The 16065-nt window shown below is 42.9% G+C and overlaps 1 protein-coding gene across 6 annotated transcripts in view; it reads left to right on the forward strand.

The window, feature by feature from the left end:
• The first annotated feature begins 1085 nt into the window (after window positions 1–1085).
• ZNF195 (zinc finger protein 195) overlaps window positions 1086–16065 on the forward strand; it is a 23414-nt gene continuing 8434 nt past the window's right edge. Inside the window, exons 1-4 of one of the 6 annotated variants that reach the window (XM_017887294.1) lie at window positions 1086–1275; window positions 10021–10099; window positions 12806–12932; window positions 13434–13529. In XM_017887294.1, the coding sequence (XP_017742783.1) occupies window positions 10085–10099; window positions 12806–12932; window positions 13434–13529 (238 nt within the window). In that variant the 5' untranslated portion in view covers window positions 1086–1275; window positions 10021–10084. Of the gene's footprint in view, window positions 1276–10019; window positions 10100–12690; window positions 12774–12805; window positions 12933–13433; window positions 13530–16065 lie in introns of those variants that run through there. The other 5 variants (XM_017887280.1, XM_017887300.1, XM_017887289.1 and 2 more) reach the window with 5 other exon arrangements.

The following is a 16065-nucleotide window of genomic DNA, read 5'->3' on the forward strand; positions in this document are numbered from 1 at the left end:
CCCCTTATTTAAAGTTGGATCTTTTGTAAGATAATGTTCCATCATACAGAAATGCATGTACACAGGTATATATGTGATTGATGCTTTTACTCACACAGCCTCCCCTACCACAGGAAGAAACAGACAATCACAGCTCGATCATTAGAGCTAAGACCAAATAGCAAGATAAGTCTGCCTCTAGTCTATTTCTTCCATATCTAAATTTTGGAGGCCAAGGCTATGGACAGAACTGAAGATGTGTTCTCTCCTCTTGGGTCGCAATTATTGGTGGGCAGCAGTCCTCTACCCGTGGATATTTTCTTTTGCTGTCCCCTATGCTCTCTAGGATCACCATCTCGTCCACCCTTCGACCGGAGGAGAGATGTTTGTAGCAAGTGGCTGTTCCCTCACCTCTGGTTGAAAAGAGACGTTCAGACCCTCCACCCCCTGACATAAGGGAGGTTAGACCTCAGAGCTGCACTTTAATGTGGCAGCTATTGATCATGTGTGACTACTGAATATCTGGAATACAGCTGGTCTGCACTGAAATGTGCTGAAAAGGTAAAATACAGAGTGAGCGTCAAAGATTTAGTACCTCAAAATATATGCTTCCTTACCAGTTATATATTGACCATATAGGAAAATGGTTACATACTGAGTTAAATTATTACAATCAACTTCACCTGTTTCTTAGTACATTTTAAAATGTGGCTACTAGAAAATTTAAGATTCACACGTGGCTCACATTTTAATTGTTAGAGGCTTGACTCCTTTTTGAAATTTCAGGCTGCCTGTTCGAAGGACCAAAAGCCAGGAAGGCCATAAAATATAAAAATTCAAAATGAATATCATTATTTTATTTCCATTGGTGAATAACATATACTTATTATTTATAAATGAACATAACTACAGTCACATGTGAAATGTAAATATCCTCTAGGTGGGGCCGGACAGCGCAGGTAGGAAGCCCTGCCCCAAAAAAACCGCGGCCAGCACCTGTCCTTGCTGTCTCATTCGGCCCATTGTCTGATTGCAGCTCCTGTCACTCAGGGCCTGAGGGGCGGGGCGTGAGACCCTATCCAATCAGAGGAGTAGGGGCGGGGACTGTCCAATCAGGCACGCGTCTGGAGAGGAGAGGACGGCTTCCGGGATCTGGCGGGGCCTTTGTCCAGACAGAGTTCCACTTCCTGTCCCCGCCGCTCTGCGTCCTCTGCTGGCCGCTGGCCGTGTGACCCGACCCGCAGGCACCGGGAGATCCAGAAGTGAAACGTCAGGCTCCCTGGAGACCAAGAGATGGTGAGTGTAGGGGCCAGGCCTTCTGAGAGACAGGCAAGGGCGGGCTGGAACCCGCGGTACCGGCTGGGGAGGAACCTGGCTGCCCGGGTGGGTTCCAGGCTCCGCGAACCCGAGGCCCTTCCAGCTGCACCATGGCGGCCGGGCCCCGCGCGCCTCGGCGCATCCCTGCGGAGCGGCTTTGGCCCAAGCCCAGAGCCGTCTCCCCGCGGCTGCTCTTCGCCCGCAGACCCGCGTCTCCCCGAGTTAGGAAGGGAGAATCCCGACTCCGCGGGTGGTTTGTGCATAAGAGGATGATCTGTAGCCCGTGGGGGCCCCAGTCCCTCCTGTCTCCCGAGGGAGTCCTTGCAAAAATGTCAAACAGTTTTATTTGAGCAAAGAGTGATTCATGAATGGCAGAGGACCCAACCATGTTTTTTTGGTTTGGCGGTCCCACCAGCAGGCCTTGAAGGAAAGGCTTTTATCAGGTGCATTAGGAAGCAAACCACATTCATTAATTAGTTTCGTACAGTTACGTCATCTCCTGATTTGAGCTATCTAGGTTGAAATTTTCTGGTCCTATAATCAGAGAGTAATTAGAGATTTGTGGTTGATGAATCCTGAATTTTGTTTCTGCAAGATAGTCATTTGCAAGAAAGCATTTGAGTTCGATTTTTTTTTTTTTTAACATAAGAACCCAGGGCACTAGAGCCACCTCAGTCGGATTGCCTGCTATTTGATTATTATTATTTTTGAGACAGAGTCTCGCACTGTCGCCCAGGCTGGAGTGCAGTGGCGCGATCTCAGCTCACTGCAACCTCCGCCTCCGGGTTCGAGTGATTCTCCTGCCTCAGCCTCCCGAGTAGCTGGGATTACAGGCATGCGCCACCACGCCCGGCTAATTTTGTATTTTAGTAGAGACAGGGTTTCACCATGTGGGCCAGACTGGTCTCGAACTCTTGACCTCAGGTGATCCACCTGCCTCGGCCTCCCAAAGGGCTGGGATTACAGGTGTGAGCCACTCCACTGGCCTATTTAATTATTTTTAACACTCCAGGGAAAACTGGTTTTTCCGCTGCGTTTTCTAAATGCATTTCAAGCAGGGTCTCAAAAACACCACCATGTTCTTCAGGCCTAACTCTAGCCTGCAGTAAAATACTAAATTTCCTGTACCTTCCAGATTCTCCCAAATGCTAACTTCCCCTTTCTAATTCACAACATTATTAACTATTCGTCCTTGGCTGTAATTTTAGGCACAGTATTGTAATGAATCATTTTTTCACAATGTATTGGATGGCATTTTTTTTTTCTTTTTCTTTTTTTTGAGATGGAGTCTTGCTCTATTGCCCAGGCTGGAGTGCAGTGGTGTGTTCTTCGCTCACTGCAACCTCTGCTTCCCAGGTTCAAGCAATTCTTCTGCCGCAGCCCCCCGAGTAGCTGGTTTTATAGTCCTGCACCACCACACCTGGCTAATTTTTGTATTTTTAGTAGAAATGGGGTTTCACCATGTTGGCCAGGCTGGTCTTGAACTCCTGACCTCATGTGATCCACCCACCTCAGCCTCCCAAAGTGCTGGGATTACAATCATGAGCCACTGCGCCCAGCCTGGACGGCACTTTTTAAGAGATTTGTTTTCTGTTTGTAATCATTCCACATGACAGGAAAGCAGAGAATCATCCTCTGACACTATTGTAAAAAATCTGTGTGCCTCTCCTCCTTTTTATTTTCCCTAGGCACAGACACCTTACCAGAATGTCTTTGGTTTGAGGTTCCACTTTGGAAACTTGACAGGGTGATTTGCTCTCAGCCACCCTCTGGACTTTTTCCTCAGTTTCAGTATTGTCTAGGGATAACACAGGATGCCCACCATGGCCGTGTCTGCTGCAACATCTAGTGAATTCAGGCCCTGGGTTATTTCTCAAAGGACAGCCTGAGGTATGAAGTGTGGCCTGTCCAGGGAGCAGCTGGATGCCCTGGGCTGAGAGAAATCTCCTGGTCCACTCTTGCTCTAACACTTAGGACGTTAAGATTGTCTTCACCCAACCCAATTTTCAGTCCTTGGAGACACATGGCTGATTAGCCAATCAGATGCTACTGTGAGAGGGAAAAGACCGAAATCATTTCTGCCCTTTGGACTCTCAGATTTGTGAAGGGAGACAGAGTGTTTCAAAGGACAAGAAAACCCCACCTCCATGAGATGATGCAAAAACCTGTGAAACAAACTTCACCTGGGACACTCAGTGGGGCACAGTGCAGTGTATCATGGGGGTGGCCAGTGAGCACTTCAGTGAACAGGATGGAGGTGGGAGAATCTCCCAAGGAATAGAATCGCCTGACTTAACACAAGTCTTTAGCTGTGTCTGTGTTCCAGTCGGCACTGCCACTCTCTGTATCTCCTTGAAATAATTTGTTCACTTACTGCAGCTTTGGTTTTGTAATTATAAATTTACATTTTATCAGTAGCGCTTGAAAGGTAAGAAAATACAAAGGACGTGAAATAGGTCAATTTCAGGAAAAAAGTTAAATATCTAGTCATAGATACCTTTTTCTTCTCCTGATTAAGGGTAGAGAGTTACTTAGGTCTGTTCTTTTGTGGAAGATGATTTCCAGCAGAATCCCAGGGCTTAGCTTTGGGAATGCTGCCAGGGAAAATAAAATGCTTCTTGGATGGCTGTGGAGAATGTTTACATTTTCTACAAAAGAATTATGGTAGATTACCTGGTAAATTACATAGATTCATCAGAACATGAGCAGCTCTTTTTGCAGGATGAATTTGTTGTTATGAATATCTGTTTTATATCCTGTTCTCTACATGTCTGAGCCTAATGCTAAGTTGTAGGAGACGGAACTTAGCACTTCTAAAAGTGTTCACGTATGACTGCTTACTATATGATTTGTTATGGAAATAGTTAAACAACAAGTTTCTTGTCTGAAAGCAATAAATCTGCTTTTTCTGTGGAGGTGAAAGCGTAAGTGCCTTACAGTTTCCTTTTCTTCTGTAAATGCCGTTTGAGTGATTTTGTTGGATATTTCCAACAATGGGTATTACCTAAAACTAAGTGCATAGCCCTGATTGGGAAATTGGAGCCCGAGGACAGTCATTCCAAGTTAAGGCCGATATTCAGCCTGCAAAAGAAAGCAATTGAAGGCCTGGCTCAAGCTTGTCCAACCCACAGGCCTGGGCCACATGCTCTCCTGGGCTTTGAATGTGGTCCAACACAAATTAGTAAACTTTCTTAAAACATTATGGTATGTTTTTGTGATTTTTTTTTTTCAGTTCATCAGCTATCGTTAGTGTTAGTGTATTTTATGTGTGGCCCAAGACAGTTCTTCCAGTGTGACCCAGGGAAGCCAAGATTGGACGCCCCTGGCCTAGCTAGTGCTTCCTGAGGAGCCTGCCCTGCAGGTGCCCCAGCCTGCTCCCAGCAGCCATGGAAGGAGAGAAGCTGCAGAGCCTGGGAGCATTGGGGACCCACAGGCAGATGCAGTTAGAGTTGGGATGGAAGGGATTTGGGGAGGTCTTCCTGGGTATGGAATCGTTATTATCCTGGGGCTGTTTCTAGACTTCGTCAAATAAATTTAGCTTTAGGTAGGAAGTTACTGAACTCTAAAGGAGGATTGCAACAGGGAGAAGGTGGCAACTATCAAACCTTTGAGGATCTCAAAAGTTAGGCAGACATGGGCTTTTTTGTGTTTTAATAGGGAGGAGGGAAGACAGGATAGAGGGGGGAAAACCAGATTCTAGATCCCAGAATGTTTTACTCTGAAATCTGTGTGTTCTTAGGAGGGTCAAGAAGGAGGGGTTGTATGCTGGCTCAGACTGAGGGTAGTTCAGAATTCAGGGGCTTGGGGGAAGGAGAGAAATTTTAGCAAGTTTTGATAGAGAAGTGTTTTGACCATTGAAGACAGAATTGTTCAGCTGTTTATGAGGAAAAAATGGGGATTTTCAAGAGTCTGTATCTGGTACTGTGGTAGGTAACAAAGTGAGCGTCGTCTGGGTCATATTATAAAGGGGTTTCTCTTCATTCAGCTGCTCCTGGAGGACACAAAGAGGGAGCAATTCTGCTGCTCAGGGCTTTTGACCAGAATCCCTTAGTCACTCCTCCTTCCCCACCCTTTCCCTGGCTCTGTGCGGCTGTTCCGTTTGGCCGTTGCTGATATGTATCTTTTATAGTAAACCAGTAAATATAAGTACAGTGTTTTGCTGAGTTCTTTGGGTAGTTTTATCAAATTACTGAACTTGACAGGAGGTTATGGGAGTACCCAGTTTATAGGCAGTAGACATCAAAAATATAAATATTACAAGTATAAATGGGTGCCCAAGGCTTGTGACTGGCATCTGTAGTGGAGCAGTGTTGTGGGACTGAGCCCTGAACTTGTGGGGTCTGGGCTGGCTCTAAGTGGTGTCAGAATTAAAATATTAGACACTTGTCCAGGCACAGTGGCTCATACCTGTAATTCCAGCACGTTGGGAGGCCGAGGCAGGTGGATCACTTGAGGTCAGGAGTTGGAGACCAGCCTGGCTAACATGGTGAAACCTCATCTCTACTAAAAATACATCACCGGGCATAGTGGCACATATGTGTAATCCCACTACTCACATCTGTAATCCCAGCGACCCAGGAGGCTGAGACATGAGAATCACTTGAGCCTAGGAGGTGGAGGTTGCAGTGAGCCAAGATCACAACACTGCACTCCAACCTGGGCGACAGAGCACGACTGTCTCAAAAAAGGAAAGAAAAAGTTAGACACTCAGTTGGTGTTGAAGAATTGCTTGGTGTTCAGCAAACACCACACATTTGGAGTCCGAAGCAAGACATCACAGAGGCCCGGGCTGGAGGGAGACTCTGGATGTCTGGGGAAGCGAGGCTGTGTTCTGCACACGGGCTGTCGCGTGACACGTTGTCCTGTGATTCCAGGTCCCTGAGGGTGAGAGGGAACTGGGAACTTAGAGGGAAAAGTTCTTAGAACTGACACCCTCCTCCCCAGCTGTCATCACATGATTCCCACCCACTGAGGAACATGGACTTGCCATGTGCCTTCGAAGAGTGGGCATCCCCTTCCAGAATTCACTGCAGCACCTTTGGTTTTAGAATTCCTCACCCAAAACCCACACACGTGCCTTCAGGCCTCCTGGTGTATCCTCACCCCCAGAAATGGAATCTGCAGCAGCAGCTTCTGCCACCAACCCATGCCCCTGGTTCACCCAGTTGTAATCTTTTCCGCCTGCAGCACAAAGGGATCGATCAGATCACAGCCCCACCTGGGCCGCTGTCAGTCAGATTGTAACCCCACCTGGGCCGCTGTCTGTCGGTTCATAGCCCCACCTGGACCTCTGTCAGTCAGATCATAGCCCCACCTGGGCTGCTGTCAGTCGGATCGTAGCCCCACCTGGGCTGCTGTCAGTCGGATCGTAGCCCCACATGGGCCAGTGTCTGTAGCACAACCAGTTTTCCTGCCAACTTTGCACTGTCTGTCACCTGTGGATTCTTGAGAGCACCTTTCTCTCCTGAATTTTTTTGCCCACAAACCCCTTTTATGTGCACATGGTGTGCCCAAGGCCACCCCTTCGGTGCTTGAATCCAGTGCCTGCTGTAATTAACATGTTCGGAATTTCAGGTCCATGGCCCTACACCTGGCTCTTGCAGGAACAAATACAAATTAGAAATAAGAGGCTTAATTCTCTCACTTGAAAATAAGGAGAAAGATTTTTTTCTTCTCCCAATTCTGAAAGGATTTACTTTAGGACACTTTAACATGCAAATGTTTTCTCTGCTTTTTTGAAATATATGTAAGTCATTTAAACAGCTAAATAAGTCTTTTGTCATTCTTTTTAATTCAGGATTATCTTTATTTAGGACCTGAGAACCATTGCTTAGTTTTTGTTTTTAATTTGGCAAATATTTATTTTTTTCCATTTTCAGTCTTTTAAAGTAGACACAGATTTGCTTAGAAGGAACCTGATTTTAAGAGTACGCAGCATAGGATTAAGCTCAGCGATACGGAGGCATGAAGGGTAAAGGATGCCAAGTGCCTCTGACAGAAAGCCAGTCATCCGAGGTGATTGCTTCAGGTCTGGAGGCTGAAGGATGCACACTGCAAAGTAAGGACAGCTCAGTGTGTCAGCTAGACCGTGGGGTTTGTTTTGCAGCCATACCTTGCATTCTATTTCTTACTTAGGAACAACTAGCATAGTTATGTGTCGTTTTTAGTAGACAACTTGCATCCACTTAAATTAAACAGTATTTTCTACAATAATGTGAATATAAAGGAACAGTATTTAGAAAAACCTCTTAAACAGTAATTTTAATACCAATGTTATTCATTCTTTTGAAATATGATGTGTTTTAACTGAATTAAAATTACGGAGAATTTTTAAATACAACATACATCATGACTAGTATATTAAAGTTATTCATACTGAGATACTTATATTTAATATCCAAAGAAAATTCGCTCCCAAATTTTTCCATTTTCTACTCAGAATCAGCCTGCATCTCTCCCACCCGGGTGGCCATACAGGGCATCTGTGCAGGGTCACCAGGAACTCTCTCACCAGCGCCTGGAGTCTTTTGGACATTCGGGAGTGTACTGTGCAGACGGGGCTCAGGCTGACAAAACGGTCTATCTGTGCTTCTTTCACAGAAAAAGAGAAACGAGTCACCCAGGGTTTGTTCCTCCCCTCAGAGAAGAAACCTCGTTGGTATGCACATGGGAATTCCTCCAGTTTTCTGGTACTTGAGTAACAAACGAAAATGAGATCTGGAGATTCAAACCGATAAACTGATTCCATCTTGTGTAGCCATTAGGAAAACAGAAGGCAGCCATGGTCCCTACCAGCCAGAAACTTTCCATTGCCAGTAACTGGAGAAATCATTGAATTCAGCATCGTGGGGTTAGCACGAAGAAGGGAGTGGTCAAAGGGACTTTGGCTTCGTTTGGGCCCCTTCCTGATGTGGTGGTTGTGAGTTCTGATGTCGCGTTGAAGGAATATTCAGATAGAAAAAGCGGTGCTGCTATTATTTCTGTTGCTTTTGCCCTGCTGAAAATAAATATTTAGCTTCTACCATATATATCCTAGAAAACCCTAAAGGTTTTGGTTAAATTCCTTGTTATTTTGTGTTATAAAATAGGGAAGTGGCTACCACAGATTAAAATTATACAAACCCTGGGATTTAAAGTTTTGGGGGGCAGTTTTAGGAAAAACAGAATTGTAAATACTCTAGTAGCACAGAGAGCAGAATCCTGCGTGCGGCCCTCTCCCTACCCAGACATGCCTGCACTCCCCTCCTCTGAGCCTCATCCAGGTCTGGCCTCACCCTGGACTCTGCTCCAACCGTTAACTACAGAGTTAAGTCAGAGTTTGGGGTTTAACTACGGAGTTAAATCAGAGTTTGACTCCTGCTGCTTCTCCAGAACTAATACACAGAATTTTCTGAAACCCAAAGCAGATAAATGGAATAAAAGAACTCTCTATTTTGGGGCCTTCATTTTTTTTCTTTTTTACTAACCCCAGTGCTTTTAGAGACATCGCATCCAGCAACCTGTTTCTCAGTCCTGTGGGTCTAATAGTTGCTTCACAAGCCACAAGAAAGTGAGGATAAACGCAACAATGGAAAGTGCCTCTACACTGTACTTCATCCTCTCTGTATCCCTTCCATTGGTCTATATGGAGCTTTTATCATTACACTTTTAAAAAGTTAATGATAGGAAAATAGAAGAAGAACTACAAAGCCTGGGCCCTTCGTCTATATCTTAAGAGTTGCGGGACACTTGGTTCTGTCACCCAGGGTGTGATGAGGATTGGCTCACATGACATGAGGTGCCCAGCACAGTGCTGTCACATACTTCTGAGCACACGGTGCCTGCTTCATAAATGCTGCATTCATATGTGTGTACACATTGTTTTCCAAATGCAGAGGGACTCAGACATTGCTTCCTTCTCCAGCCCTGGAAAACTTTCAAGAGCCAGAAAATAATGTAATCTTTCAGAATGGAGATTGACTGTCTCCATTTGCACCACAAGAACTTGTGCTGTGGTCAGAGGGTTGGGTGTAAGGGACTGTGCTGGGGCTGCTTTGTTTAGCTGAGTGCTGATGATCACAAGTCTTGGGGGAGCAGCATCACCATTAATGGTAGAACTGTTAAAAAATCCAACCCATGGACCCCTTTGAAATCTTCAGGATCACTTGACTCAGAGTGGGGCCAAAATTACCAGAAGATTCATATGCACATTGAAGCTTGAGAAGCAAGGCTTAGCTAAATGGTTCTCAACCTGTTTTCTAAGTAAATCACATGGACAACTCAAAAAAAGGCCCTCACCATTGCCTTCCCCACAGATTCTGCCTATTGGTTTGGGTGGAAACACCAGTGCTGTTTAAATCACATGCCTCATGGGATTCTAAGGTGTGGCCAGGATCAGTGATGGGGGATTTCAGATGCATTTGTACGAGTTGAGTTCAGCCTTGGTTCCAAAGGGAGGTCACAGGGCCTTCTCTGCCCAGGTTTCAGAGGCCGGCTCAGTGCCGCTTATGCTCCAGTTGCCAAAGCAGAATTGCTGTTGTTTAGCAGGGGAGGGAACATGAGAGCCGGAAGAGAGAAAGTCACATTTTGATCTCCATACAGAAGTTTACTGTTGCTGACTCTCTTTTATAAAGAACAGAAAAGCGTGGACTTTTTCTGTATTTCTAGGTCTTTCTGTTGATGGGTGTGGTGGTCGCAGGTGAGGGGTTGTGCTCACACCGTTAAAGGCATATTCTCATGATGCAGGTGTGATTTGTCCAGAGATCTTTCCTAAGAGGAAATCCCAGAGAAGCAGGAGAAGGAGAAAGAAATGGCTGGTGCTCAGGTAAATGCATCTCAGGTCAGGGGTTGCGTCCACTTTTGCTCCTGAAATGTCATGTGTTTAGAATTTGGAAACCTTTACTTCTCTGCTTGTGGTGTTTCTCCATAGTAAGTTTGTTTCAGCTGCTTTTTTTTTCTTATAATAATGAAGGGTCTCTGAACATCTTCTTCTGCATACCAAAGCCGTCTCTCTCTTATCTTCACCTTGACGTCTTATATGCCATGAAGAATTCTCACCATGACTTTATGACCTGCAGTATTAAAAACGTTCACTTCGTGGCACTGAACGTGTGGATACCCAGGATTCCTCTCGAGGATGGGGTGCGGTTTTTGGATGTCAGCAAAGAAGGGAAACGTGCACTGTTTAGGTTTCATCTGGATGCTCCATTAAGCTGCATGCAGAACAGGACTAAGAAAATAAACATTTAAACTCGATGACATTTATTGCCCAGAATAACTCAAGAGCATTCTGGAAAAGAGAAAATGAAAAGACACTTGCTTTTAGAATGCTAAAGAAAGACTATTTTAATACACTATTAGAGATTACTGCTGGGTGCAGTGACTCACGCCTATAATCCTACGTTAATCTCACGCCTAGGCCTCCACTTGAGACCAGGAGTTCGAGACCAGCCTGGCCAACATGGTGAAACCCCATCTCTACTGAAAAAATACAAAAATTAGCCAAGCATGGTGGCACGTGTGGATAGTTCCAGCTACTCTGGAGGCTGAGAGACGAGAATTGCCTGAACCAGGGAGGCAGAAGTAGCAGTGAGCTGAGATCACGCCACTGCACTCCAGCCTGGGCTACAGAGTGAGACGCCCTCTCAAGACAAAAGAAGAGATTACAGAACCTGGGAGATATTTGTCAGAACATAGGAGATATTTATTTGTCAGGACCTGGGAGGTATTTGTCAGAACCTGGGTGTGGGGAGACCCCCTGAAACTACTGCTACAGAATAAAAGATGAAATGCTCCTAATTGTTGTAAATACAAATGCAGGATTGTGTAAAGACAATGCTGGGTTGGGCTGCCAGAATGAGCCAACAGCACGTGATGTGCTTCCTCCTGCAGAGAGCCTATGAACAGATGTGCAGTCAGAGAGGTGTCACATCACCAAGATTCGTATCCCAGAAAAGCAGAAGTTCATAGCTCTGGGAATGGAATGCGACCCTCGTGGAGAGCCTATAAAGGGACACATGGGGGGGCGCCTGTCCACATGGATAAGATAGGGCCATAAACACCCTTATCTTGCCACAGCTCTTCTAGGTCTCTTTAGGGTTAAGGCATACTCCCTTCTGAGAATCTGTGGTCTAACCGTTTGTCTTGTTTCACATCCTGCTTCCATTGATTGTTCGTAACCAGCTTTTGCTGCCATTATTACTGCTGTTTAATATCTTGCTAATCATAGGTTATGGATAGACTGTGTTTTAAGGCTCTGTTAGAAATTGCTGATGCACACACACTATATTGTAAATTCTTATCTCTGTATACTGTACTTCTGCATAACAATGTTATGTTAAAGAATTACTTCATTCCCATGTGACCATCTCACCTCATAATCAAACGACCCTAAATCCCTCACTAACCTACCCCCGCCCTCACTAAACTCAATAACAAATGCTAGTATATCCAGTGCATTGGCAGCATCGCAGGACCAGAGGGTGGTGACCCCCCCTGGACCCAGCTTTCACTATCTTGTGTGTGTCTTTTACTTCTCAACCTGCCGATCCGCTTGGGAACAAAGAAAGAGCCCCGTTGCGTTGCAGGCTATTGGCCAGATCCCGCAATACCTGGGAGATATTTATTTGTCAGAACACAGGAGATATTTATTTGTCACTTGAACTTTGCATAACAGTAAGTTTCAGTATGATTCGATTCAGGTTATAATTGACCTTTTGGCCAATATCACACCAGTAATATGTCCTTCTCTGTGCATTGGCACATGATAAAAATCTGTCCTGTTACAGTTGATATTAGTTTTATTCAGTTGGTGAAAGAGCTCTCTGACAGACTTTTCCATTGTAGAGTTTACTTTTTTCTCTTTAAGTATCTAGAGGAGATTTACTAATTAGTGTGCCTAAATAATCACATTTAATCTGAAAGGTCTTTGCTTCTTAGATTATTTTTGCATATGCGTTGCTTTAGAAGATGAAGAATCTGATGTCTCTTTGTGGTTCAGAAAAACTGGGATAAACCCATGCTCTGCCACTTACAGGATTTTGACAAAATATTGTCCTTGGGCCCAAAGGACTGGCATCACTGGTGAGCGCATTAGAAATTCGGAAACTCAGGCTTGACTCCGATTTCCTGAAGCAAAATCTGCACAAGAGCTCTAGTTTATTGGACACATTAAAATTGGAGAGACAGCTTCTAACTCACCATGACTTTTCCACCTGAGAAATATACACACCTTATTCATGTGACGTAAATGTAGCACTCAAAAATGGACGTGCCTTTGTTGATGCCCTTAATTTTATAATTCGTCATCCAGAAAAGTATTGTATGTACACTGCTTATGTGGATCTTAAGCAATTCTCTTTCCTGAGAGTTAGAGAATATTCTTGTGCTAAAAATTACCTTATTTTATAATTCCAGTCACTGGTATAAGTTAGACCCAGCTCTCTTCACTCGCTGATTTCACCTTGAATCAAGTTAAGAACTCTGCCCAAAGCCACTTGGTAAGTATTTGCTGTTGTTGTTTCTTCTTCAGACACTGTTGACGTTCAGGGATGTGGCCATAGAATTCTCCCTGGAGGAGTGGAAATGCCTGGACCCTGCTCAGCAGAATTTGTACAGGGATGTGATGTTGGAGAACTACAGAAACTTGTTCTCCATTGGTGAGGATAACTTCAATACGTAATTCCTCATATGCCCTAAAGAGTTCCTTTCGTTTCTTTGCAGAATGTTTTTTGTGAGTTTCTGCATTGCATGAATGAGTTTCAGATCCCTGCTTTTAAGAAAAACGTGGGGAATTGTTGATGTTAAAAAAAAATCTTCAAAATGTGGTTCGTTTTGACATACACCTTCCTTTATTTTTTAACTGATTTGTATCTTTCACTCTATTGATGATTCCAGAAATTCAGTGGCATGAAATATTGTTGCCCACACCTTAAAGTCAAATTTCCACCACCAGTGTTTTATTTCAGCAGTACTAAGTGGTGAAAAAGAACCCACAGATTTACAATACTTACTGAATATTCTAAAGGTTATGTCAGGAAGCATAATTTTTGGATTAATTTTCTAGAATCTTCTATAATGTTCACTCTGCTAAACACAGTACACAGTTGGTAATTGGAGAATTTCAGCAAGAGTAATGTCACTTTTTTCTAATAAAACAGGTCTCACTGTCTCTAAGCCAGGCCTGATCACCTGCCTGGAGCAAAGAAAAGAGCCCTGGAATGTGAAGAGACAGGAGGCAGTAGACGGACATCCAGGTGGGTGGGCGTGAATGAAGCAGGTAACCCAGGTGAGAGGTCCAGAGGTCAAGGAGGAAGCCAGAGCCAGAGCTTAAAATGTGGTTTGGGAAGCTCTGCTCTAGTGGAGATGGTTTCTGAGAGCCTGGGTGTCTTTCTCTTGCTGTCCGCTAGGAGCGCCTTCTGTCTCATTCTCTTAAATTTTCTACAGACTCCGCTTCCTGTTTAGTGATCTTCCTTTATAAAAGTTACAGTAAAAATCAGAGTCCGCCTCCTGACGAGTAAGGGCCTGTGTGGTCTCATGTCTTGCTCTGCCACTGCTTCTGGGGACATGCATGTACCTGCCTATTTTTGAGGAACTCTGTTAAATGTTTTTTGATTTCGTTTTTGCATCATGTCTGAAGTGTGCAAGAGGCGTGGTGATGGTGTTTGGTTCAGAAATCCCAGAAGTCCCATAAACAGATGTTGTATGCTTTCTGCTTTATGATTTCGTATCCTACAGAGGTTTCAAATGGGAGTCTACAGAAATGTATACTCAGCAGTTTTCTCCAAACACTAGGCATCTGCCCAAATATGAGATGATCTAATGTTGTTTTACACAAAACTTTATTTATTTTTTTTTAGTGTGAACTGAGGTTGGTCATTTAAACTCTATATTCCCTAACTCCCAACTGTAATAGTTAATAATATTATCATTTTATAATTTCTTCTTTTTTAGTATGAGGCTTATCAGGACTTTGTCATTCATATGTATGTACGTGTATGTGTATGTATGTATATATGTGTGTGTATATATCATATATGTGTGTATATATCATATATCAACATCCTTTTGAAATGATAGGATTCACTTTTTATGCTGGAGTAATATTCTGTTGTCTATTTAAATCATATTTTCTTCATATATATACACACACACATATATATACAGGTGTGTCTATATGGGCATATGTGTAACAGATTATTTTAGAAACAAAAACTGTGTATATATTGTGTACAATGTAATAATTTGATATGTGTATACATTGTGAAATAATTAGTGTAATCACATTAAGGAACAAATCTATCACTTCACATAATTACCTTTTCTTGTAGTGAGAACAGTTAATATCTACTGTTGGCAAATTTTAAGCATACAAAACATTATTAATAGTATTCATAAAGCTACTCATTAGATTCCCCAAACTTACTCATCTTACAGCTGAAAGTTTGTACCTTTTGAACAACAGCTCATTTTCCCCAACTCCAGGCCCTGGCAACTGCCATCGTCCTTTGCTCCTGTGAGTTCAGCCATGACAGATTCCACATCTGAGGGGGAACGTGCAGTCTCTGTCTTGGGACCTGGCTGAGTTTATTTAGCATCATGTCCTTCAGGGTCGTCCATGTTGTTGAATAACAGGATTTCATTCCTTTTTTATGGCTAATATTCTGTTGTCTATTTGTATCACATTTTCTTTATCCATTCAGCATCCACACACGTTTAGCTTGTCTTTATATCTTGACAATTGTGAATAATGCTGCAGTGAACATGAGGGAGCAGATAATTCTTCAAGCTGCTGCTTTTATTCCCTTCAGTTATTATATACACAGAAGTGGGAATTTTTTTTTTTACAGTGACCATTCTAATACCTGTGAGGAAATAGCTTAATTGTCATTTTGTTTTGCATTTCTCTACAAATTAGTAATTTGAGCATTCATTCAGGTGCTTATTGGGCGTTTCCATATCTTTTTGAAGAGATTTCAGTTAGTCCTTCATCTATTTTTAAATCAAGTTATTTAATTTTGTTGTTGAGTTGTAAAAGTTCCTTATATACTCTGAATATTAAGTCCTATCAAATGTGTGATTTCCAAGTGTTTTTACCCATTTCCTAGGTGGCATTTTCACTTCACTCATTATTTTCTTTGATTTGCAGAAAGTGTAAAGTTTGATGTAATTCAGTTTTTCTGTTCTTCTTTTGTTGCTTATGCATTTGCTCTCCTATATTTTCTTCTAAGAGTTTTATTCTATTTCTATGTCTAAGTATTTCATTTAAAATACTTTTTGTATGTGGTGCAAGGAAAAGATATCACTTCATTTTTCCATGTAGATATCTAGTTTTAACATCATTTGTTGAAAGGACTCTTCTCCATTGTGTGGTCATGGATACCTTATGGAAAATTATTTGATTTTATCCACAAGGGTTTATTTCTGGGCTCTCTGCTTTGTGTCATCATTTAGTTATCTGTCTTTGTGTCAGTACCACATTGTTTTTATTTTCGTAGCTTTTTATATGTTTTAAAATCAGAAAGTGTAATGCCCCTTTGTTCTTTTAAAGAATTTCAACTAGTTATTGTTCTTAAACTAATTTTAGGATTAAAAAATCAAAAAGTACCATTGGGAATTTGATAGAGATTACATTGAATGTGTACGTTAGTGTGGCCATTATTGACATCTTTAAAAAAACTAAATAACCATTGAGCAAGAATGTGTATGTTCAAGGGTGTTTAATTTCCATACATTTTTGGCATTGCCAGTATTACTTTTGCTTTTGATTTCTAGTTTTTTTTTTTTTTTTTT

The sequence above is a fragment of the Rhinopithecus bieti genome, unplaced genomic scaffold (genome assembly GCF_001698545.2).
Source record: "Rhinopithecus bieti isolate Rb0 unplaced genomic scaffold, ASM169854v2 scaffold_1014, whole genome shotgun sequence".
NCBI classification, from domain to species: domain Eukaryota; kingdom Metazoa; phylum Chordata; class Mammalia; order Primates; family Cercopithecidae; genus Rhinopithecus; species Rhinopithecus bieti.